Source organism: Carettochelys insculpta, chromosome 8 (genome assembly GCF_033958435.1).
Source record: "Carettochelys insculpta isolate YL-2023 chromosome 8, ASM3395843v1, whole genome shotgun sequence".
Lineage (NCBI taxonomy): Eukaryota > Metazoa > Chordata > Testudines > Carettochelyidae > Carettochelys > Carettochelys insculpta.
Window position 1 is genome coordinate 5,938,724 of NC_134144.1, and position 26,278 is coordinate 5,965,001.

The window sequence follows — 26,278 nt, forward strand, 5'->3', positions numbered from 1 at the left end:
TCCCCTTAGCAGACATTCAAACGTCTTTACAAATTTGCTGTCCGAGTTTGTGGGGTGTGAATATTCTAACAGAAATATTTGCTGAAATGGAAAGAGCTTCTCACAAGTATGGCACAACCTTCTCAGAAAGGGAATGCAGGTTTCCTAGCCAGAAATATTCACACGAGAAACCTCATTCTTTGTTATGTGAGAATCCAACTCGGGGACCAAAATAATAGTATATGACCTGCATGTCCAGTCCAAACAGCTTACATGCCCAACAAGGACTATTCAGTAAGAACAGAACAAAAACAAACTATAGTGAAAAAGTGTACACACAAATACGTGTGTGGGGGTGGGGGGTGTCAATTTGATTGCGGCCAATCCACAAAGCAAGACAGAGTTGAAACTTGTAAAATAAATTATTCATTACAAATCGTTCCCCCAGCTCTGTTAATATTTATGCATTCACAGTAAGTCTGCTTAATTTCTCACAAGGGTGCCTGAAATAATGACTATGGCCCATGAAAGAAATTATCCAGGGCATAGACGCAAGATCTGAAGGCAGAACCAAGTTGGGATTCTATTCTTCTATTCCTAACTTTGCCACCATAGCCTTGCGTATGCATTGTCTTGTTTTCTCAGAGAATAAAAGAGAGTACTTACTACGCCAGGCACTTGTTATCCACACATTGTAACACCCAATTCAACTTGAGAAAACCGGTGGCCCTTGCAAGACAATGGAGAAGCTGGTGTGCCTCTGTTTCCCCATTTGTGGAATGATTACAACAAAGCTTTGAGTTGGAGGAAGGACGGAGGAGGTTGTGGGCCAGTGGAAGCAGTTTAAGGACATGCTGAAGGCACACATGAAGAAGTGAAGCATTGGTGTCAACACTTGGGAGAACTTTGCCCTGGACGGTCCCCAGTGCAGAGTGATAATTTGTGAGGAGTGGCAGAGTTTGAGAGGTCCCGGCACAATGCAGACGAGGAGAGGTGGAGAAGAAGAAAAGAGTGGAAAAAACTGCCCCACACCCCTTCAGTGGCTACCAGCTCTGGCCCCTTCTGTGATAAGACCTGCAGCTGCAGAATCGAGCTGATCAGCCATCAACAGACTCACAAATTGGAGGGTGAGATGAAGATATTCTACTTGTTACCGAGTAACTGCGAAGACAACAAAGCATCCCAACATTATGTGATATCTTTAAATACCTTGTGCCTGATTCCCAGTGGCCTTGTACCTGGCTTGGTCATTTACATTTACACCCATGCTAAATTCACACACTATTTGGACCTGCAAAAAATTGTCCAACCACATTGCACAGCTGTCCATGTTGCATGGCACTGACATACCTTTGAAGCCTCTCAATGAAAGGAGGCTAAAATAGAGCTTCCCTGTCTGTTCCTCAGCACAAGGGCTCAGTGCTAAAATAAGAACCAATCAACATATCCCAGCTCACTCCGTTGCTGGCCAGCCTCAATACTAGTGCATCACAAAGGTTGGCCATAGAATCGATCAATGCTCTTAAATGCACGAGAATCCAGCCAAACCATGCTAGAAAATAAAGAGCAAAGCAATTAAGTTGATGCACATTCTCACTGAATTTCCATTCTCTGTTCTTTCCTATTGCAGTCATCATTTTTGCCAGGCAACCTCACCGACAGCTACTTTTCTCAAAGCCTTTCCAGTTGTCAAACAATTCAGGAACTCTACAGTCAACCTCTCTGAGGGTTTGTGTTTCAGGAGGTGTTGTCTAAATACATGGATAAGCTTATTTCTGGGAGAATTCTGTGCCAAACATGAGGGATTCTGCATACAAATGGCTAAATTCTGCAACAAAAAAGCAACATTTGGAATATTTTATTTGTCAAAATATTGCAATATGATGCCAGTTTTACATATTTTGATAATCTATTTAGTCTATAATACAGCAAAAAAATCACAATAACTGCTCAGCATTTCCTAATTACCCAAAAGTTAATTTACTAATCCATAGTCAATAATTTTCTACACTCCATTTATAATCCCAGATTTTCATATAAATTACCTTTTGGTGGGTGTTTGGTGCTCTGCAAAGTGGAATGTCACTTTTAATTGCTCAGACTTTCACACAAGAAAGTCACACAGGTCTGTAATCTAAACCCATTGTGCATCTCTGGCAGAGGAAAAAAAAACCAAACCAAACCAAAAAAAAACCAAGCACATAAACTATTTTGCTAGTCTTTAAAGTGCTACTTGACTGCTTTTTGTTTTGATAGTGTATAGACTAGCACGGCTTATTCTCTGTTACAGACCTTCCTAAGTGGAGGCTCCATTTACAATAAGGCTCTTTTACACCACTCTGGCAAGGTAAAGGAGCCTTAATTGATTAAGAATGGGAACAATTAACAAACATTAGCAGACCATCTTTTTATTTGTCATGTTTCTGCTCTGCCTCAGGGACAGAGCCTGCTTCACACAGCCCTGGGCCTTCATGCTACAGCAAGGCAAGGGAGAGGGTGAGTCTCTCTCACTCATTCAAACGCAGGCCGTCATCCAGCCCCCACCTCCTTAACTTGGCGCTAGACACATGCACGCGCACTCACACATGCCCAGCCGCCTCACAGCCCACTGAGTGATCTGCTCTGTGCTGCTGGCTGCTACCAGAAGATATGCCTGAGCTGCTGCAGCAGAGGTGTTCCCCACAGGTTTCTTTGACATGCTTGACTTAAACCCTTGTACTCCAGGTGGAGCATAGGTCATCAAGAAAAGACTCCTCCACTTCACTGTGTCTTGGGACAAAACCCCTAGCTGACTCCAGGAGTACCCCACTTGTCCTTCAATCTCAGTAGGTCTTCTCCAGGTTGTCTGAGGTCTTCTTCTTTTGCATTTTCCATGAAGGTTCCACGTGAGAGCTTGATGGACTCTGCTGGATGATGGTTTTCTGAGAATGTGGCCCTGCCATCCCCACTTTCTTCTCTTGATTGGTAAGTTAAGTGGTTCTTGTCCTGCTCTGCTCCACAGCTCCTCGCCTGTGACCCAATCTTGCCATTTGATGTGAAGGATGAACCTCAGGCATCTGTTTATGAATGTCTGGAGCTTGATTTGAAGCTACGGCTCCTGGAAGGGTCACCCAAACTGGTCAGGTCAAAGAGCAGAGACCAGACATATTTGATCACCTCTCCCTGAAGCAAAAGGGGTTGGCTTAGGATTAACAACCCTGTTCCTAAAAACCAAAAGTTACAGAAACATCTACCAAGAAACTTACCCAAGGTTTCTCTGCTCCCCTATTTTTCTGCAGGGGATCTGAGAAATCAGCGGAAGATATGAATGCTGCACCCTGCAGTGCAGACTTCCCCCCATATCACGTACCTCACAGGGTAGAGCATTTCAAAGTCCCTGCTCTGCCCAGGGGGATGCATCACCAGCCAGATTCTATTGCCTTGACTCACACTGAATAAGATGTTACGGCACAAGAAGACCCATGAATGCCAGGAGCACTACTGACAGATCGAGTTGTTAATCATTGTAATTATGGATATCAGAATCTGGTTTCTAACCATTCTAATGGACCTTCTTTCTGTATGATCACGCAGTTTAGATATGATGATCTTGCACAAGCTTTTCAGATGTTAATTCCTTTCTCTTCATGCTATTCATACAGCACTTCAAACAAGTATTTATTGCCAGTTCAGAGTGTAAGAAATAATTGCAAGTTGTGTCCTGGATTAACTTGTCAAAACAGTGAAGGAGGTTTGGCTTCCCCCCAGGGTACCAAAACTTAAAGACAAAATCAGCTTCAGGGCCAAAGCGAGGCATTCAGAAGTCAGCTGATTAAGACAAGGCTGCCTACCTACAGGTCGGCCTTAAAAATAATACTTTAGGGTTCTATGGTGCTGATAGAAAAAAAAAGAAATCAAAGTAAAAACAAATAGCCCACAAACAATGAAAAAACCCAAAATCAAACAAAAAACAACAAAAAAGCAAACACAACAACCAAAAAAACCTCAAAACCTGATGTTTAATCATTTTTCTAAATACACCAAAATACCAGGTTCATCATCATACACGAAGTAAGTAAAGGAGATTAAGATAAAGGGAGAGGAGAGGAAGCAACATGTCTATCTTCAGGGTCTAGGTTCATCTTAGACCTCTAAAAAGTCAGTTTGAATTGCTTTAAGTATTTCATGCATTGCCCTGGGATGCTACACCCCATATTCTTCATGCAAATCACATTGTAAGAAACTTTGCAGTCAATCTGGGTCTTGTGAGATATCAATGGAAAGGTTAGGATGTACTGCATGTGTTTATCTAATTTGTACACATGTATTATTTCTGCATCTGAAGTTAGACGTATTGACGAGGTAACAATTACAACTGTGTGGGTATACGTCGAAATGCACCCCCCAGAGTGTAAGTAATTAGCCTTGATAGGCCATTAGGAAAAGACAATGAGTCTTCAAAGACATGGATCTCCCATCTTCCCAGGAGTTCCTTCCCGTGGCCCTCGCAAATAAACCTTGCCCCATGATTGCTTTGACACTGCAAGGTCATGTGATAAGGTCACCTGGCACCATCGTTGGGAGTCCCCCAAACTGCAACAGTGGCTGTTAGCCTCATCCCACTCCCAGAAGCAAGCCAGTTGCTGGCATGTCTCTGCATGTCCCCATGGTGGCAGGAAGCTCTGCAGGCACTACTCTTGCCCCAGCCATGAGCAAGGAACTCATGGCCAAATATGGTCTCTGGAGACCAGAGCAGCTGAACTGGAGGAGCTGAGAGAGGCAGAGGTACATAAATGAGAGCTTCAGAGACACAATAGAGCATTCCCAGCCCTCAGTTTGACAGTCCCCGTGTTGCTGAGAAGGATCAGTCTCAGGGAAAGAGAACATCAAAGTGGCATGCAGGGAAGCCCTCTCCACCATTTTCTAGACGATGTTCTGATACCCTGTCACACTGAGGACACCTCTGAGTGATAGGAGCCAGGTCATTAGAAGAGATAGGTAACAATCGGGGGAATTCAATCAGTAATATAAACAGCTGTGTTTGCAGTGACTGGGAGAACTGCATGGGAAACTGGTTGCAAGGTGGGAAGTTTATGTGTGTAGAAGCGAATCTCCCATGTTGAGACATCCAGACTGGCTTATGTGCAGTGCTGGGGAGGGTCTCGTGGTCATAGTACATGTAGGTACCAGTGACACAGGCAAACACAGGAGAAGGGTCTGGGAGGGCAAACTTAGGTGACTAAAGTCCAGGACTTCTACTGTAGCATTCCTTGAAATGCTTCAGATACCGTACACTGGGCCAGCTGGACAGGTAGAGCTGTAGGATCTTAATGCAGGGATGAGATGAAGGGTGTGGGGGAGGGATTTTAAGTGTATTCAGACCCAGATACCCTCTGGAGAAAGGAAGAGCCTATGTAGCCAGGACAGGCTCCATCTAAACCAGAACAGACCCAGACTGCTGGCATAGAAAATTAAGAAGGATTTAGAGTTTTTAAATGAGGCTGCTAGGTTCAGAGGAGAACAGGGTGGCGACAACAAGAAGTCTTGTGGCACCTTATAGACTAACAAATATGTTGGAGCATAAGCTTTCGTGGGATGAAGCGGGTCTTTGCCCACAAAAGCTTATGCTCCAAAATATCTGTTAGGCTATAAGGTGCCACAAGACTTCTTGTTGTTCTCGAAGCTACAGACTAACACGGCCACCTCTCTGATACTTGTCAGGGTGGAGACAGAGACACCAGTTAGGGGAGGATTTATTAAAGAGGATCCCCCAGTAAACAGGAGAGGTTATAACTTCATGAAATGCAAGTTGGAAGGGAGAAGAGTGAAATGAAAGAGAGTCCCATTCAATCACATCACAGGAAGGCAGACTGCTAAATATTGACCAATCTTACAAGTGCTTGTGAATAAATGCTAGAAATCTAAATACTAAGATGACTGAATTAGCGTGCCTGGTATGAACTGAGGATATTGACACAACAGGCATAATTCTATCACATTTTCTCTGATGCCATTCAATAGGACACAGTTACATCTGATGAAGTGGGTCTTTGCCCACGAAAGCACATGCTCCAAAAAGTCTGTTAGTCGGTAAGGTGCCACAGGACTTCTCGTTGTTTTTGCGGGTACAGACTAATATGGATACTTCTCTAGTACTGCATCAGTGATGCATCTGGTGAAGTGGGGTCCAGCCCCCAAAAAGCTTATACCTGAACAAATCTATTAGGCTATGTCCACACTAGGCAAAGGAAGTCGACGGCCCATATGCAATTCTAGCTACAGCAACTGCATAGCTAGAATCGGCGTATCTGCACTCGGCTTACCCAGCTGTCCTTCCTGAAGAAAGTTGATGGGAGAGTTTCTCTTGTTGACCTCCCTTGCTCCTCGTGTCTCACGAGGACTACAGGGGTCAAATGCTACCCCTGAGAGGTCGATTTCATTTGTCTCTACCAGGTGTGCAAAACCGAATCCTGGAACATCAACCCTGAATGGATCGATCTTCCTGGCTAGTGGAGACATAGCCTTAAACTTTAAGGGGGTTCAGGATTGCTTGTTGTTTTTACTGAAACAGACTAACACGGCTACTCCTCTGAAACCAGTAATACCAGGATACCAAATACACAGGAATGACAGAGTAGGTTGTGCCGGTTGGGGAAGAGGACTGTGTGAAAGAAAGCAGAGTCAAATCAAGTAAATCTCTGAAATAAATCAAGCTGTGCAATAGAATCTTGATGCCTAGAAAACCCATTTGTGACTGGTAAGTGCGCAGCAATAGGATGGTGACTGAAATGATGAAACGTTAAGGGAGATTAGAGAGGCTACAGGAACGGAAAACCTAATAACAATGGGAGAATTCAGCTATCCCTGCCTGAGTCTGTCACCTCATGACAGGGATGCAGAGATAATATTTCTAGACACCCTCAATGACTGCTTCTTGGAGCAGCTTGTCCCTGATTTATACCAAAGTGGAACACAGGACCTTATTTAAGAGGAGAATACAGCTGAACTGCTTGGTCATAGCAACCGTAACACAATTTCCTCTGACATCTTTGTCCGGGTATGGGGGACAATGCTACAGAAATGCTCCACAGGCACATTTCACTTCATAAAGGGGAACTGTACACAAATAAGGAAGCTTGTTAAATGGAAACTGAGAGGAAGCGCCATGAGAGAAATATCTGAAAGTTACATGGAAATTTAAAAAAAATCACGATACTAGAGGTGTAAAACTAAACGCTTACCCAAAATAACGATAGAAAAACCAGTATGAGGACCAGGCCTGCTGGGGATTGAGGGAGGGGGAAGTGGGGGGCTTTGAAATGCTACCGAGTGCTGTGCTGCCACTCTGCCTATAGCTCTGAGGGAGGGTGTGTGTCAGGGGAGGGCTGATTGCCCTAAGCCCCTCCCCTTCCAACCTTGGTCCCACCCCTTCCAGAGGTGGGGAGCTGCGCTGCCTTCTCACTTTGTCCCTGGCCTGTGGCTGCTCTTGGCACCATTGATAAGGACCGGAAAAAAAGCCAGCTGGCTAAACAATATTTGAAGAGAGGCTATTAGACATAAAGCTTGAACCTCTCTAATCCAGAACTCTTTTGCCCTGCAATATCCATAATCTGGCACGATTTTAGTTGGATGACCACTTATCATGGGTCTGGCCAACTTTCCCGTAGTCCCCTAAAGTTTGTTCCCAGCCACCAGTCCTGGTTCTCAGTGCTCTGTGCTGTTATTTAGCTGCAATTTACCCCTAAATGTCTTCTCAGAGCCCATTAAGCAGTGGCCGTGTTAATAATGTGCTGGACTACATTAACCTCCCGTGGTCTGGCAACTTCTCTTGCCGGGCACCAGCCAGGTGCCCAGGGTGCTGGGTGAGTGATGTTCAACCTGTAATGGGATCTTTTAAAAATTAGGAGTCAACCTTACCAAGGAAGCTAGAAAAGAGCCTAAACTCTGGCAAGTCAAATGTACAAAAATAGTTAGGCAGGCCAAAACAGAATTGCAGGAACAAAAGACAAAAAAAAACCCATTTTTTTTAAAAGTACGTAAGCAGCAGGAAACCAGCCCAAAAAAACTGTGGAGTCACTGGTTTATTGAGGTGCAGAAGGGAAAGTAAAGGCTGGTGCAGAGAAGCTAAATGAATTCTCTGCCTTGGTATTCACCACAGACAATGTGAGGCAGATTGCCCCTCTGGAGTCATTCTCTTTAGGTGAAAAATCCAAGGCCCTGTCCCAGCGTGAAGGGTCCTTAGAGAAGGGTTTGGAAAAAATCATCCAACAGTAGTAAGTCATGAGGACCAAATGGGATTCACCTAAGAGTTCTGCAGGACCTCCAATATGAATTGCTGCTCTAGTAATGGGTGTGTCACTGACCCCATAAATCAGCCACTACACTACCTGCCTGGAAAGGCTCCAGGCGCAATCCTGGCAATTACAGCCTGGTGAGCCCAACTTCAGTACCATGCCAATTGGCCGAAAGTCCAGAGAAGAATAGAATCCCAAAACAGGAAGTATTTGGGCTTTATGAAGCTAGTGCACTGCACTCACAACTTGTTCCACAGATCAGCCCTCCAGTTTCAGTTCTGACTCAGCCACTGGCTTGCTAGGCAACTTTGGGCCCAGCTCCGTGCCTCAGTGTCCCCACCTGTAAAAGTGGAACATGACCCTGTGAAGTGCTTGGCTATCTATGGATGAAAAAAATGCCATGTGAGAGCACAGTGCTTAATACAGATACCCAGGGCTCTCCAAGTCTGTGTATTGCAGTCACTGGTGCCTCTCACCTCACTCTTCGAATGTAAGCTCTTCCAGGGAAGGGACCACATCTTTGTCATGTGTTTGTACAGCCCCTAGCACAGTGAAGCCCTGGCTTCTAGCTCAGTGATTCTTAAACATTTTAAGGCCATGGAACACTAAACAATAATATTTTATAACCTATGAAGAGCTGCTTCAAAAATTTTTTGCCAGGCCAAAAAACAAAACCCAAAAAAACCCAAACAGCAACAAACACCGCAAAAACAAAATGAAGCAATTTAATCAGGTATCATAGCAATAAAGAAGTAACATTGTATCTGGTTTTGATAACTGAAAATATATACATGTGCCACAGGTCGTTATTAGTTGCTACATCACCATATAGAGAGGAGAAGGCTAGAGGAGAGGGAAGGCTAGCACAATGTCAGTCAACCTCGTTATCATGCCCTAGTGTGGCTAGAGCCCCCCCCCCTTTTTTTTTTGCCAAATAATGACAAAGTAATGACAGAACTGAAATTTTTGCAAAAAATTCCATTTTTCATCTTTTTTTCAGGATTTATCACCCGTCCAATCTCAAATTGAAAACTTTTACAAGCAACTGAAATTGTTGTTTTGATAAAATCCCAAGCAATTTTGAGGGCTATATATATTTTTTTGCAGGAAGGATGGAAAGGGATGAATAATTTCCCAACCACCTTTAATCTCAATTTTCTTTTCATCTATGGAATAGGAAGAACGTAGACAAGTGGAAGCCATGCCAACATTTCCTGATTTGCTGTAAGCTCTCCACAAGGTTCACTTCCATGCCTGTTTGATCCTTGGCCTCTCTGCTGACAGAGCTAAGAAAAGACACTACCTGAAGACAAAAACAATGCTGGTTTTAGGTAACATTCTGTCTTTGCTAACATTTGAAACTCCAAACACATACTGAACAGGCCATCACTTGGTAATGGATTTTAGCTGCTCCTATAGCAGGCTTAAATTGCATCAAGGGAGGTTTAGGTGGGACATTAGGGAAAAATTCGTAACTGGCAGGGTGGTTAAGTACTGGAATAAATTGCCTAGGGTGGTTAAAAAATCTCCATCCTTGGAGATATTTAGGAACAGCATGGATAAATATCTAACAGGGGTGACACAGATGGAGCCTGGTCCTAACATGAGGGATGGATTGGACTGGATGATCTGTTGAGGTCCCTTCCAGTTCTAGTGTTCTATGATTCTAATTTGAGTCACATTCATCTTAGTGATCTGGAGCTAAAACATTTAGTACCTCACTACCTGTTTCCTGCCCCACCCAGTCCATCATAAAGATTAAGGCCTGCTGTACCGCTGACCCACCTTGTGTGATCAGGGCAAAATTGGGTCCAAAAATCAGACTGGCAGGATTTTATACCCATTTTGTGTCTAGGTACATAACCAGCAGGTGCAGAACAATGCCTTTTGTTTTGTCTTTTTCATGTTCCCTTCTAGACAAAACACAACAGACCAATGCTAAAGCTTATGGCAATTAGTAGGGATGTTTCACTTGACTGCCCGGTGCTCCAGGTAATAAACTAACAGAGGATATTGGCATCAGCAGAACTAAATAAATCTCCACAAACTAATCTGAAGTTGTTTTCCCTCTTCGCCAGTAATTCCACTTCTAATAAGACTATTTTATCAGTATTGCTGAAGCTCTCTCAATTTACTTCTGAGATCTTCTTATCATCATTTATTTTGCAGGGCAACCAAAGAAGCTGCTACGTAAGAGTTATTATCTCTAAGTAAAAGAATTATTTGTGGTTTCCTTATCTATTTGAAATCCAAGTTGTGCACTCAAATTAAGCAGTAAATCATTAAGGCTACATTTACACTAGGCAAAGTAAGTCGACCGTGGATGTGCAATTCTAGCTACAGCAATTGCATATCTAAAAATCGACCTTTCTGGGCTTGGCTAAATTGGCTGTCCCTACTGAGCAAGGTCAGCAAGAGAAACTCTCCCATCAACCTCCCTTACTCCTTGTGTCTCACTAGGAGTAGAGGGGTCGACTATGACCCCCAAGAGATCAATTTTGCACTTCCCTACTAGGTGTGTGAAACTGAACCCTGAAAGATCTACCCTGAGCTGGTCAATCTTCTTGGCTAGTGTAGACATAGCTTAAGAGGCAGTTCAGTCCAATTCACATTCAAATCAAAGGGACTCTTTCCACTGACTTACACAGGAGCTGCATTGGGTCCAGAATAGCAACACCACACAACACTGCAGTTTGAGGACAGCTAACGAACACCATGGCCCCAATTTTCCTTTACTCTAAGGCCTCCTTGTACCACTCTGGCAGTGTAAAGGGATAAGAGGAATGGATCAGTATTTGGTTAGTAATGAACTGTCAGGTTGCACAGTGGGGTGAAGTAGATATCAGGATCCTCCAAGGATCTGTACCCAGACCAATGCTGTTCAATACTCTCACAAATGACCTGGAAAAGGAGGTAAACAGTGAGATGGTAAGTTTTGTATATTTGTATTAAGTCCAAGGCTGACTGGCAAGATTCAAAAGGATTCTCAGAAAACTGGGTCACTGGGCAAGAAAATGGCAGATGAAATTCAACACTGATAAATGCAAAGTAATGCGTTTTGAAAAGCAATCCCAACTGTGTGCGTAAAATGACTGGATTCATATTGGCTGTTACCATTTAAAGCTTTTGGCACTACCGTGCACGGTTCTCTGAAAACATCTGCTCATTGTGCAATCAAAAAAAGTGAACAAATGTTAGGAACCATTAGGACAGGGATAGATAAGCCAGAATATATCAGAATGCCTCTACATGAATCCAGAGTATGCCCACATCTTGAATACTGCATGCAGCTCTGGTCAACCCTCTCAGGGAAAAAAAAATGCAGTCAATTGTTTTGATAGTCTATAGCCTAGCACGGCTCCCTCTCTGTTACCTCTCAGAAAGGATTGGAAATGGTATGGAGAAAGGCAATAAAAAAAGTCAGGGACATGGAACAGTCTTCCTATGACAAAAGGTTAAAAAGACCAGGAGTGTTCAGCTTGGACTATCTCTCAAGAGCTTAGCATCTCACTGCGGTACTGATGCCGCTGTATCACTGTATGAGCTCTACTGTGGCCACTCTGTGCTGACGGGATGGCGTTCACCCCTAAATATAATTAACTCACCGCAAGCGGCAGTAACTGTACTGGTGAGAGAAGTGCTGTGCAGTCACAGCGCTGTCATGCTAGCTCTTATGCTGGTGTAACTTATGTTGCTCAGGCAGGTAGAATATTCATGTCCCTGAGCAATGCAAGCTGTGCTGATGTATGTGGCAGGATAGCCATTGCTTTAGAAAAGAGAGGACAAAGGGTGCTGAGAGGGGACACGATAGAAGTCTCACAGTCATGAACCATGAGGAGAAAGGGAATCAGGAAGGGGGATTTACCCCTTCACATAAGAACTAGAGGTCACCTGATGAAATCAATACGCAGCAGGTTTTAGAACAAATGTTCAGAAGCACTTCTTCACACAGCACATAGTCAACCTGTGGAACTCTTTGCCAGAGGATGTTGTGTCGGCCAAAAGTATACCTGGATTAAAAAAAGAATTAAATTCATGAAGGGTAGCTCCATCACTGGCTACCAGCCAAGAGCATCAAGGACACAATCCCACGCTTCAGGTGTTCCTAAACCTAAGATTGGACAACAGGATGGATCTTTTGATCATTACCCTGCTCTGTTCATTCCCTTTGAAGAATCTGGGACTGTCTACTGTCAGAAGTCAGGATACTGGGCTAGACAAACCATTGTTCTGACCAAGTATGGCCATTCTTATGAGAATTAAGCTAAATAAGCCATATTATACTCTCAATAACCACATGACAGCAAACCACAATGGAGTCAGTGATGCCTAGTCTAAGAAGAGCAAGTTAATTAAAATGTTCTGAGGACATAGACTGTATGGAGTGCGATGAGTCAGTCAGATGTCCATGAACCACACTGCAAGGGAACTGCTTTCATTTCACTGGAATACTGTAGTTATCCCATGTCTGGAGTCTAGCCCTGAATGCCAACAGTTTTCATAGGCTGTTCCTCTGCTTCTTGGCCGTAGATATTCTGATGAAACGTTTATGAAACAGATGCTAGACTGAGGCACATCAATGGTGATTCGCCCAAGCAGTCTCAAAAGTCCACCGCATAATAAACATCAGGAGTAAGCCGGCATTTCACAAATGATGATCTGCCTTCCACTGACACAGATTGATTTAACCTTAGCTGCTTTGCATCAAACTTAGATTACGAATAGCTTGTTATCATTTTTAATCAAGCACAACAGTCCCCAAACAAATCAGCGACAGGAAGGCATCCTCAGGGAATATACTGCATTACTGTTTTTTATTGATGACACAGTTACTTAATTTGATGAGCAGACATAAATGCATGCAGCACTGGATACCAAACCAGAAATGTTTTGGTACAAAGAAGATCTATAGATGCAATTTAAAATCACTCTGTTTAGGAAGGATGGCTTCTGCCTGTGGAAATTTTGATCTGAGATGCGCATGCAGAATACATATTAATCCAACAGGAAGTTAAAGCAGAGTGCTGCTTCTGGCATTTAAAACAGATCAGTTGTGAACTACATCTCTAAATTCCTTTCCCTGGACAGTTCCGGAGCATCGAGTCTGAGGTAACATGGCAAAGGAATGCCACTCATGTAAACACAAACCTGGTTGTGTAGTCAGATGTCTACCTGTCATATTACTGTATGATCAGCTCCAGCATAGCAGTCTCTCCAGCTTGTTTGGTTCTAATCAGTGACCCTAATTATTCCTGACTATACTTGCACTATATGCACTATACTTGGTAACCAAGTATTGGGGTTTCCATTTTTGGAATCCCCTCTCTTTATTGCAGGACAGCCTTTCGCTCTAGCAGAACTTTTTTCCTACCAAGTAATGGCTCAACAGCAACATATACATCCCAAAGGGTATGTCTTCACTACATGGAATATCGCCATGGATAGGGTCGATCTTCTGGGGTTCAATTCCGCATGCCTATTAGGGAAGCATAAAATCAAACTACCTGTGGTCAGCAGTCAACCCCTGTACTTCTCAATATCATGAGGAGTAAGGGAGGTTGATGGGAGAGTTTCTCCTGTCAGCCTCCCTCTGTGAGGATTGTAGATAAGTCGATTCCGGCTATGCAACTGCCATAGCTAGAATTGCATTGCTACAATCAGCTTTAATGTCCAGTGTAGTCCTGGCCAAAGAGGGACATATGTTTGCTAGCAAGTGTTGTGGTGTTATCCACCAACTCTAGCAAAAGGCAGGAAGAAAGTTCCCTATAAATCAGCTCTGTTAATTATGACCACAATTAGGAGAGCACTAAATCATGTGCTTAAATCCATCCTTGTTCAAGATAATATTTCAGCACATGCTTCAGCGGAAATTCGTATTCAAGATTGTCCATGCTTATGGGCAATCTTGACTATGAACATCTTCCTGATTAGAGGTCTAAGTCTGTGCTAATTTCCAGAAACAGTTCAAACAAGAAGGCCAGAGAAATTTACTGCAAATTAATTTTGCTTGCTTTCACCCCACACCCCCCAAATTTGTGCATTTTCCTAAAATGTCACAAAAAATGGTAATTCAGTCATAAGAAGCCATGACATTTGGCATGGAAGTATCTGCATTCAAAGCTGATGTTTATCTGTAAACGAAGTGCAAGCAAGTAGGCCTTTGAAACAGAACTCAGTTATACTCACAGTTTTAATTTCACTGCAAATATTTTGCTCACTTTGATGATACAAGCTGTAATGGTGCTCAACTCAGAGCAACTCTGAGTTTAAAGTTGGTGGCATAAGCCTTTGAACTAGACTTACTGGGCTTTTGAGATGAGTTTAAGATCCTGCTTGGTTCAGTGATTTCCTGTGTTTTGTTTTGAGTCTGAAGGAGGAAGGCATGTTTGGGTCCTACAAGCCAGTCCTCCAAGAAGTTAAGTGCTCTCAATTCATCAGCTTGTTGGCAAAACCCAGTTGCTGGTTGGATTGGACCTTATGTTCGTAATCCTCTTCACTGGCTATTGAGATTTAGTTCATGTAAATGTGCATGCTGCTCTTTACTCTTGTGTCAGATCAGAATCATCCACCCTATTTGATTCAGGGAATTCCCTCAAATTTCAGCTTCAAATTAAAAAATATAGATTTGTGTTCAAATTAGAGCAACATTATGTTTTGACTACAGAAGTCCCATGGGCCACCAAGGTGGTTTCCAACACTAATGGACAAAATTTGGCCTTGGTATTAGATATGACTTGGCACTCCAGGCCCAAGCACATGCAACTCCAACTCACCTCCAGGGGAACTGCATAGGCAAGGTTGGCCTTTTAATCATATGGGTGCTGGAAATCTCAACAAGCGAGTGGCGTTTATTTAAAGAGGGCCTTTTGCAATGAGGCAAACCTGAGAAAAAACAGGGCAACGGGGATTCTCATTCTCATTAGGTGGATGGCAGAAGCATGTGGTTTGAGAAGGCTGGGAGAATAGAAATTGACACCAAGGATGTGTCTACACTGCAGCTGCGTGTGTGCTTCCCACTATAAGCAGGCAGACACATGCTACATCTGCTTGAGCTAGTGAGCTAAAAATAGCAGCATGGCCACAAGCCAGCTGAGTACAAAGCCGCCTGGACAGAAGGGCATGTGCCTGCACTGTTAGCTCAAGCCACTGTTGTGTTATCCTGTTATTCATAGTCTGCTAGGTCAGATACACCTGCATCTTCTATCCAAGCTGGGAAGCACTCTTCCTCCTGCAGGGAGACCACACCAATGGTGTTCTTGGGCTGGGTAGTATGTTGCCAGCTCTAGGAGAGGCAGGCATGACAGTGTTACAGCCAAAATTGGTTGGATTTTTAGACAGCATTATCCCATCTCATTCCTTTGTATACCCTGGATGCTACACAGGTATTTATCCAAAATGCAACACTCCGTGCTGACCGTTTTTGCATTTCCTTTGTGCCTGAGCAGCTCCCAGTGCACAGACTCTCATCTGCTTCCATGGGAGTGGAAACTTTTATCCTAAAAAATAAAAGATGTTTCCTCTCCTCAGTTCAGTTCCTAATCTAGTTTGATTTTACAGTGAAATCACAATTTTACACTCATGCAGCCACAGTGCTGATTGTCGCTTTTCTCTTGGTGGTCACTCGATAACGAGCAGGACATCTTCATGTCACCCTCCTACTTGTGAGTCCATTGATGGCTGAGCAGCCCAGTCCTGGAGCCGCAGGTCTTACCACAAAGGGGGCAGGTGTTGGAGGGATGCAGGGCAGTTTTTGCTGCTCTTTTTTCTCTTCTCCGCCTCTCCTGGTCTGCGCTGTGGTGGGACCACTCAAATTGTGCCACCCCCTTGCAGAATATACTTTTGTACTTTGAGCACGACTGCATCGTGACAGGATGAAAGGCAAAGCACACCACCACAATCCACATTTAATGCACTGGGGGAAGAAAAATGTATCCTGGTATCTCTGGTGTTCCCTCTCCTTGGAACAGGAATCACTGCACTGCAGTAAAGTCTCCACCAACAAATGGGATTGTTCTGATTTTCACATTGGCTGCTGCTGCTGCTTCTGCTCAAAGAAACTGCAGAGGTACAATATTTAGAAGGGCTCGGAGGCTGGAGCCCACAGGACTTGAGTGATTCTGCTGAGTCGTTGTTGTTTTGTTATAACTCTGCTCTGGAGACTCCAGCAATTTCAATATGGGGAAGAAAATGAGATAATAATAAACACCAGAACCCTGGGAAAGGATCTTTTTAACCAGAAAAGGACCACTGCAAATTATGCAATAAAATGAAATGGATCTGGCTTTATTAAAGACACAGGTGTGCCGACAGGTGCATTTCACACGCTTTGGTTAAGGGCAAATGTCTGAAATAATGCATTGGGTATGAACAAGGTGCAGAATTACTGCCACAAGGACGACTCAAGGGGCAGGACTGCCTGTAAGAAAGCAATAATCTGTCACAGGTGCTTCTTTCTCAAGGGTTAAACAAATTTCTTCCTTCTTCCTCAAGCTGGCAACGGATGTGCTGAGAATATACCAGACACTGAAACCTGGGATCAGATCGCCAGTGGGATTTAGACAACCAGCTTCGGTCCAACATGTAAATCCCCAAAGCTCCTGTTCTGCTGCTGACAAATACATTAGGTGCCTAAATTGTGCAGGCATCCAAGTTTTTGCTGGCAAAGTCACCTAAATGTCAGCTGGTGGACTTATGGAAAGCCCCACAAGCTGCTTCAAGTCAGGGAGCCCACAAACAACTACCCCTCCCTGTCTCTTACTTCCAGAGTCCCATCATGGAGGCTCCCAGAGCCTGACTGCCTCACACCCCAGCTACCAAGAAAGAGAGGGGGGATTTGAACCCATGTCACCCCCATCCTGGGTGAAGGTCCTAAACACAGTGGCATAGGCAGCAGAGTCACCCTTGCATCTTCTTTCAGCAAGAAAGGGCTGATCTGGCTTAGACACCTAATTCCAGGAGACAATTCACAGCTGGGAATCCCAAGCAGAAGGAAGCGCCTTTCCCATTCCAGGGTTAGGTGCCTAAGTCATTTTCAGAGGTGGGGGTGGGTGGCTTAAACCACAATCATCTGCTTTTCCCATTGCTAGTTCAAGCTGCTGGTTTCTGTGAATTCCCTTTTAAAGTGCTTGACCTTCCACTGTCTAAGAAGCCCGAGCCTAAATCCTAGGCACTGCACCACTGAATAAACCCCCTTCAGGCACCTAGTCCTCAGAATTGAAATTGGGGTTTGCCAGCCAAGGTTTTCCACCTGCTGGTCCTTCAACAATCAGCCCCAGCAGTGAGGCTCAGACTACTTGCAGCTTGCAGCATTTAACAACCCACATGCCAGTGCAGTAAAGCTGCTGTTATCTGGCTCTTCTGTGTGGTTTTGCCCCAGACTCTGGCTTCCTTAACCAGCCTCACGTGGCCTTTCAGGATTAAACCTGAACTGGTAGTCCCTGTGTTTTCTGGTTAATTGTTGGGGCAGTCCTACTAATCCCTTTGTGTCAGCACTGTTGAGTCATGTAACTCCCCAAAGAAAGCTGGATAGGAGCTAGAACGGAAAACAGTACAGAAAAAAATAGACACAAAATTAAGACCAGGGGCGATGCAAAAATATTTCATATTCATGCCTCTGTACCAGGCCCCTAGGCAGGAATTTCTAGGTGTGTGTGCTTTTTTATAAAACGTGGACCACAATTTTTTTAAAATATAAAGGAGTTCAAAATAGCCATGCACTAACTGTGCATACAAGAGGTTAATGGAGAATTTGAGTGGAAACAGTGATTGGTAAATGGATTTTGTTGTAACATACTAAAAAATTATACAGTAATAAAGGTTTTATAGAAATTACCTTCTGGGATCTTGCTGTAACATTGTAAGTGAAAAACAATATTTCCTTGCCCATCTCCCTGTCCGGTTTCTAGTGGCTAATGGAATGCTGGGAAATGTAGTCCCTTCCCTACTCCGGGGCCAGCTCTCTGGCCAAGGAACTACAGCTCCCAGGGTGCTTTGGGTTCCTGCATCATGCCCTGCAGGCTCCCCCTGCACAGCACAGCAGGACGGAATGGAGAAAAACTGGACATGGGGGGTGGGGAGGGTGTTTGCACCCTTCACACCTCTGCAGTGCCCTGGATACAGGCCTGTGTAATCATGCAGCATAAACATTTTGGGGCTAGATCACAATAGGATTTACGTGCTTACTCACCTAAATCCATAAGTTAGATCCTCAAAACTATCAACTACCAGCTTCTGCCTCATTCTGCAGGTACGCCAAGATTCCCTTGGACCCAGGTCGCCTCTGGTGAAGTAACCCAAAGGCCACAATGGCTGAGGCGGGCCATGTGCAAAGCTGCCGAAATCCTGATGTGTGGAAGCTGCTCCATGCCTAGTCCCTCACAGGATCCTGCCCCACCTACCTCATCTGTGGGGCCTCAGAGGCTGCTTTAGGACACTCCTGAGGGACTGAGGAAGAGCCCTCTCCCCCTTATAGCTCAGAAGTTAAAGCACTTGACTGGGATGCAGGAGGTCTGCTCTCTGCTTGATTTGCACTACAGGTGAGCGGTCTAACCCCTGAGCTAGAGGGTAGCTGGGAAGCACAACCAGCTTCTCCTCCTTGTTTTGTCTGCAGCTAAGGGCAGACCTACTTTAGGCCAGTTCCCAGCTGTGCCTAACTTAGATGCTTAACTGCCTTTGGGGGGGTTGGGCCTATCTCACACCCCTCTCCTGGGCATTTTCTAATGGCTAGCCCTGGCAGCTCCAAGCTTGGCCTATTAGGTATCATCACTGCCACTGTAAAGGTAGGCCTGGGGGCTGAAGATTCGATTGGGTAGCAGCAAAGTGCCTAAGAAGGGACTAAATGCAGGGATTTAGCCCTTGTGAACTGCAGAGACTTCTCTGAAAAGGGAGAAGAATGCTTCTCTGAGGTATTCAACACACCTGAGAACCCTGCCACACTTTATCACCTTGCAATAGGGTCATGAGGGTTAATCAGGATTTAGCACAGTGGTTCCCAGCCTTTTCAGGGACATGGCGCACTTCAATGAGACAAACAATTCCACAGCACACCTACTTTTTTTTTTCACCTGAATCAATTGCTCATAAACATCCCATTTACTATGGTTATGGGCTTACTAGAGAGGCTTGCAACACAGCAGTGTGTACAACAAGCTAAACAGGGATCAAATGGGATATTGAGTAATCGAGTAACCAGTTACTCAATTACTTGCAATGTGTGTGGTGGGGAAGGAATCCAGAGAGCAGGCTCCCCTCCCTGGCAGTTAAACCACGTCCCAGCTCCAACACGCTCCTGGCCTTCCTCCCTGCTTGCCATAGCAGGGAGGGGACAGGGGCTCCCCGCCAGCCTGTTCAGGTCACAGAGCATCATTTCAGATGCCTCCAGGCACAACCAGGCTCCTGTGGGGTTGGTATTTTCCCTCATGGTGGATCTGCAAAGAACCACTGTGAGGGGAAACTGACAAAACCCATGCCAGGTGGGACTCAGGCAGCCTTGCTGCTTGAGTTCCAGCTGGTGTGGGGGTTGTCAATGTCCCACCTCCCGCTGCACCGGTGGCAGCTCTTTGCAGAGCCCTGACGAGGGGAAACTGACAAAATTTCATGGCACACAGGTTGAAAACCAATGGTTTAGCACACAGAATTCCTCAGGTGAACAGTACTAGACAAGTAAAGGACACTGTTAGTTAAATAACAAAACTAAGCAGACTGCAAGTGCTTCAGGGCAGGGACTTTTTGTTCTGTTTGTACAGCACCTAGTGCAATGGGGGTCCTGGTCCACATTAGGGCTCCTAAGCATTACTTCAACACACATAAATAATGACCTATTAATAATCCCTTACCTACACTACATACTTCTCATGGCTGAACCATATACTTCATTTAACCATGCCATTACAGTGCTGAGTGCTAACAGCACACATCAAAGCTGAGGGAAATCAAGACCCAGATGTGCAAAGGTAAATAAGTTCCCCATAAGGTAAATGACTTCCACTGGTTTCAATGGGATTTAGGCAATTAATTACCTCTGACAATCTGGACCCATGTCTCAAGATCAGAATCCTCTGGAGAGATGAACTAATCTATTATTGTATTTTTGAGGTTGTTTTTATATAAAATGCTGGCTGACGTTTCCAAAGTCACCAAGGCGATTTGCACACCATTGATTTTTAATGGGAACAGTGTCCGCATACCTTAGACAGCCTGGAAGAGGCGAATCTTGATTAAGAAATGCACAAGTTGCCAAGATATGTCCATTGAAAAGCAGCCAGTTTGCACATAGAGCAGCAATTTGTACTTTTTAAATCCGATTTTTACTATTCACATTTAAATATATACATTTACAGGTCAAACTATCACCACTCAAAAGCAGTTAACACACAACAATCTATCGGTTAAACAACCTGTACTTCAAAATGTGCTTGGACACAGAAGTATTTAATAAGATCACTTTGCAGATGGCACAGCCCTTTAGGTGAATAATGTTCATTTTGAGAATTATTAAGATTATCATTAAGATTTTAGCAGCAGGCTAAACACCTACTCCAGGGCCATTATACCATTCAAGGTATGTAATAAATGTCTACAAATTTGTCTAAATAGCTGCATCCCCAACAAACTCTAGCATGGAAAGTGCAGATTAAATATGGCAGAAGTTTTCTTTTTAACTTCATGTAAAAGTAAGGAATTAGAAATAAAATGATAAAGTTACCAGGAACAATATGAAGTATGGCAAAATGAGCAAACTAAGAATGACCTTTATAACCACAAGGCACTGAAATATAAATAGAACTCTCACTCCTTCAAATGCTTATACTTAGTGAAACCCTTGTTCATGCAAGTATGCCCATTTGGAATCAATGGCATTACACACATGAATAAGGCCTACTTGTATGAGTATGCCAGTAAGGTCATATCTCTTTAATATATAGAAATGTGTCAATCTATTATAATTCATAATGGGACAGATTCTGCTAACCTTTTTCATTCTGGACAAAAGTGTAGGAGTGGAAGGAACCTCAAGAGGTCTTCTTCCAGTTCATTCCCTTTCATTCAAGGCAAGACTAAATATTATCTAAAACATTCCTGCCAGGTATTTATCTAACTCACTTGTGAAAAGCTCCACAACTTCCCTAGGCAATTTATTCAATTGCTTAACTACCCTGACAGGAAGTTTTTCCTGATGTCCAACCAAGACCACCATTGCTGCAATTAAAGCTGACTGCTTCTTCTCCCACCGTGAGAAGATAATGAGCAACATTTTTGCACTCCTGCTTCTTATAGCCTTTTACGTACTTGAAAACTGTTACATTCCTCCCCTGATCCCAGTCATCTCTGCTCTAGACTAAACAAACCCATTTAAAAAAATCAGCAAAGGTCTTATTTTCTAGAGATTTAATCATTTTTGTTGCTTTCTCCTGGACTTTTTCTTATCTGTCCCCCTCTTTCCTTGAACAGCAAGGTACTACTCAGAATGCGTGAAGGGAACAGAATCTGGCCTTCTTTTATAAAGCCTCGTAACACTGTTGATGTCCCATTGGTGGCTTAGTACCAGATCCTCAGCTGGGGGCAGCTCCTTGGCTTGTATAAACAGTCAGCAAAAGAGAAAGCTAAAACAATGACATCTTAAACAGAGAATTCTGGGGTTATGTATTCCATCAAAGTCAAAACACCACCAGCTGAGGTGTCTAAGGCCTCCATTAGACCTTAAAGTTGATTGGAGAGTTGTAATTCTGTGATTCTGTGAATTCCAACTACAACAACTGTGTAGCTGCAATCGACTTATCTACAATCGACTTACCTGGCCATCCTCACTGAAAGAGGTTGAAAGGAGAGTTTCTCCTGCTGACCTCCCTTACTCCTCACAATATTGAGGAGTACAAGTGTTGACTGTTGACCCCTAATGGTTCAATTTTGCACATCCACACTAGATGCATGAAATTAAACTCAGGAAGATCAACCCTGACCCAGCTGATCTTTTGTATAGCAAAGACATACTCGATATTGCTGTTTCAAACAAAGGCCAAAGTCAGTCGTTCACATGTTCAATAGCGGAAACATCTGCCTCTCTGCCAGGGGTTTGTACCACACTCATTACTGTGGTATCAGTTGGCTCTAATATTACAGCATTACAGCTCTTGGAAACAATCCCATTGGTATGATGTGGCATGGACCTGCCATTCTTATACAAATGTAGCTCTGACAGAAGTCAACAGTGGTTGCATGTTCGTGAAGATAGCAAGTTGAAACCCCCGCTCACTAAAGTCAAAGGCAGTGGGATTTTGCTCTTGAGAGCTTTACTCACACCTAAAGGAGCAGGTGAACAAGGGAGTTCCAGCACTGACTCAGAATTTCTTGTTCCTTTCTGGGGTAGCCAACTCCTCAGCATCACAGTCATGTATTAGTTGAAAACGTAATGATTTGAACAGCTAATATTTTTGTATCTTTTAACTAAATACTAATACATTCAGCATATGAATTAAAGCTGTATTTCCTCCTTTAAAGGCAATCATGGATGATGTATGTTAGGGTCCTGGCTGCAAGTCAAGTCAGCAGAAAGCCCAAATTGAATCTGACTCCACAACTACATCTGCGTATGACAGTTTATGAAATTTTTTTATACTGGCTATAAATGAGGTGGAAACCATGATTATGCCAGTTTTGGAACAATTCTTCTTAAAACACCAAAAATAAATAAACTTTTTGAAAAACAGTGGCACCAGCAGAATTTAAACATACTTACATGAAGGAGTTCTGCATTCCAGGACCAGATGAACCACTGCAAACCTTGGCTTACTAATGGAACTGCAGCTAATTAACGTACTATTGTTACATGAAGCAGCATTGGTAAAAAAGTCGTTGCAGTGATTGATTACACCTTTGCCTCAATTTACAAACTTCTGATTTACAAATTTTCGCTACAATGAAGCATGTACATTTATGTCTATTTTTCAATGTACAAACATAATTTTCACTACAACAAAGAACCAACCTTTGTCTGAGCATCCACAGAGGAATATGGCACAGCCAGTGCTCTGCTGGCAGCTCCAGCCCCAGGACTCAGCTGGGCTGGGGGAACCCCATCAGCCCTGGAGATGACAGCCAGTGGGGCATTGGAGCGCTGCTGGCAGTTGCAGATCTGAGGAACCAACCAGGGCTGGGGAACTCTGGCAGCCCCCAGGTTGGGTGCTGGGAGTTGGCTGGTGCATGGAACTCTGCCAGCAGTTCCAGCGTTGGGGACCTGGCTGGGCCTAGGGGAACCAGGCAGCTCTGCAGCAGGGAGTTGGCTGAGATGTGGGGCCTGCTGGCAGCCCCAGCTGCGGGAACCTGGGGGAAGGGGAGCAGGAGAAATAAAAGCATTGAGTACAGCGGTGCACATGTGCAAGGCTTACGTACTTCGCTCAGCCACCAGCTCTTCCCTGTCAGTTGGTGCACTTCATTGTGTTTGTGTCATCTTGACTGCGAGTGATATTAATCTTCAATTTTTTTTTATTTGTGATCATTGTGGGTGACAGCTGAGAGGGAAGCCAAGGAATGGGGCCCGGAGGACATGGGTGGGCACTGACCTCCCTTCATCCAGCAAAATCCCTGGTCTGGGACTGTTCAGGTCCTGAGGGTGCCAGACCAGGGAGGTTCAAGCTGTACTATTAGAAGCATCTGAATTAGTCAATTTTTCACATTCTTCAGACCATTCATCACTGCATTAGTTAAAATGTTAGACAGTCCCAAGTGCCGGGGTAACTTGTAGAGACGACCACCTCCAGACCTAAATGTCTATTGAGGCCTGCATCTAAATCCATCTGCAACGTTCCACAGCGTGGATTGCAGGAGCTTGGGAATGTCACAATAACCTGTCCTGCAAGGGAACGCAAAAGAGCACAGTGTGTGCTGATTCACACGTGCCTTCTGGAGTGCCGGGCACTTCAGAGAAATGTGCGTGCTGGAAACGAACACTTCACAAGGCCTTCCAGTCGCCTGTCATTCTGAGCACTGTGGAGAGGGAGACAGGCAGGATGGTATTGTTAAGGCTGCACGTGCTGTGTGATTTGGAGAGAGAGAGAGAGATGAGGCAGAGGCTCCAGGTCTACCAGGAATGAGGGCACCTTGTGGCCAAACACCCTCAGGGATGGTGAGCCTGGGCTGACGAGGCTAATATGCCGGACACTTCAGGGTGTCAGCAGTGGCCTGGATGTAGCACTGAGTGGTCTGAAGGTGGAAGAACTCAGGAGCCAAACTACAACAGGACCCGTTCCCATGCTAAGACCTTTTAGTCAGTCTGGTGGAGGGTTTGGCTGCGAGGGCCTGAGCCAAAGCCCTTTGATATTAGTGGAAAGATGCTTACTGGCATCAATGGGGCCCAAACAATTAGGCAACCCAGGTGAATAGGTTCAGGGCCCATTTTGCCTCAGGCTAGAGAATGCAGCTAACAGCTTTCAGTAAGGCTGTGGCTCAACACTCCTCCCCACCAGGTTTTCCTCCACAAGGCCTTGTCTTTCAAAGGCAATTAATAAGATTTATGATGTTCCCATATTGCTCTATTGCAATGCCATGCAGCGAGTCAGGTTGCTGATCAAATAAAATGAGCATATGCCACTTTTTGGGGAAGTAGTTGCAATTAATTAAATAACCAACTGGAAATGGGGCATACCTCTGTGTGCCAGTCATTTTGGGCACCACTACAATGCAAAGGGACTGATTATTCCAGTGCCTGGCAACACTTGTAGCCATATGTACCTATGCAGAGAGGCAAACAAGCCATTCTGATCTGGTGGAGTTTTGTACCCAGTTTGCCCTGTAACCAATGACTACCCAAGTTGCAATGCAGAGGAGAATCAGGCTCAGACCATGGTATTCCTTTGATAAATTTCAGATTTTTTTAAGAACCCTTCAAGATCTTTGTCTTCTTTAAGGAATGATCCTTGAATTACGTTAACCAATTCAAATCTATCAGTGACATTCATATGCCTCTGTCTCATTGATACAGTATTCAAAGACCTTTATCCTCACCCCACGCCTGTGAAGCAGGGAAATGCTATTATCCTCATTGTACAGATGAGGAACTGAGGTAGAGAGAGACCAAGAGCCAGATCCTCAAAGTTATTTAGGCATCTACTTAAATACCTTTAAGAATCTGGGCTCATGTGACTTCCCAAGGAAACCTTTTGCAGAGCAAGGAACTGAAATCAATTCTGCTGCGTCTAAGGGCAGCACCCAAATCTCTGAACCAGCTCAATGTTTAGTCCAGATTTTGATGCTTTGTTCATGGTGATAGATGAAGGGTCATGAAGCAGATTGTGCTGGTGCAAGGAAGTAAACATGTTCCCTGGGACCTCCTAAGCAAACGGTGAGAAGTGGGGTAGAAGCAAGGGTTTTGGAGCTTTTATATAAGTGGGAGGGGATGTGAAGACAAAGTACTGCCTCCCTCTCCAGGGCTGGCTGTTCTGGCTCTAAGGCTACGTCTACACTAGCTTGGAAAACTGACCCACTCAGGGTTGATCTTTCGGCATTTGTTTTCACGCGTCTAGTAGGGGCACATGAAATCGACCTCTCAAGGGTTGCAGCTGACCCCTGTGCTCTTTGGAAGAAGCTAGAAGTAAGGGAGGTTGATGGGAGATTGACCTCCTCAGCAGGGACAGCCAAGTAAGCTGAGCACAGACACTTCAATTGGCATAGCTAGAACTGAGTATCTGCGGTCGACTTACTTTGCCTCGCATAGACATAGCTTAAGTCAGCTGCCTTTTCTTTTGGCCACACAGATGCCCCTGGTGGTGGAAAGATGTAACTGCAGCACATTCCCCGCAGAAACTATTTTTCTGCAGGGAAATTAATCCGCAGGGGCATGAATTCTGCTCTTATGAGTTTTTTTCAGTAAAAAGTGGAAGGGCCTGGCCCTCATGATTCTGGGACCAGTGTTTAATGGGACTGCTATATGGCCTGTCCTTCGCAGGCGTGAAGGCAGCCAAAAGTCACTTTGGCTCCACTCCCTCAATGTACAAGCCCAATATAGATGCACCAATACAGACACTACACTGCTC

At 44.3% G+C, this 26,278-nt stretch overlaps 1 protein-coding gene across 3 annotated transcripts in view; it reads right to left on the minus strand.

The window, feature by feature from the left end:
• Positions 1 to 26,278, minus strand: part of VWC2L (von Willebrand factor C domain containing 2 like) — a 98,475-nt gene that overhangs the window by 19,024 nt on the left and 53,173 nt on the right. The window contains exon 3 of one of the 3 annotated variants that reach the window (XM_075000815.1): positions 12,164 to 12,262. The exons of 1 other annotated variant lie outside the window; for it this stretch is intronic. In XM_075000815.1, coding sequence (XP_074856916.1) covers positions 12,183 to 12,262 — 80 coding nt within the window. In that variant the 3' untranslated portion in view covers positions 12,164 to 12,182. Of the gene's footprint in view, positions 1 to 12,163; positions 12,263 to 24,047; positions 24,234 to 26,278 lie in introns of those variants that run through there. One more of the 3 variants, XM_075000817.1, reaches the window with a different exon arrangement.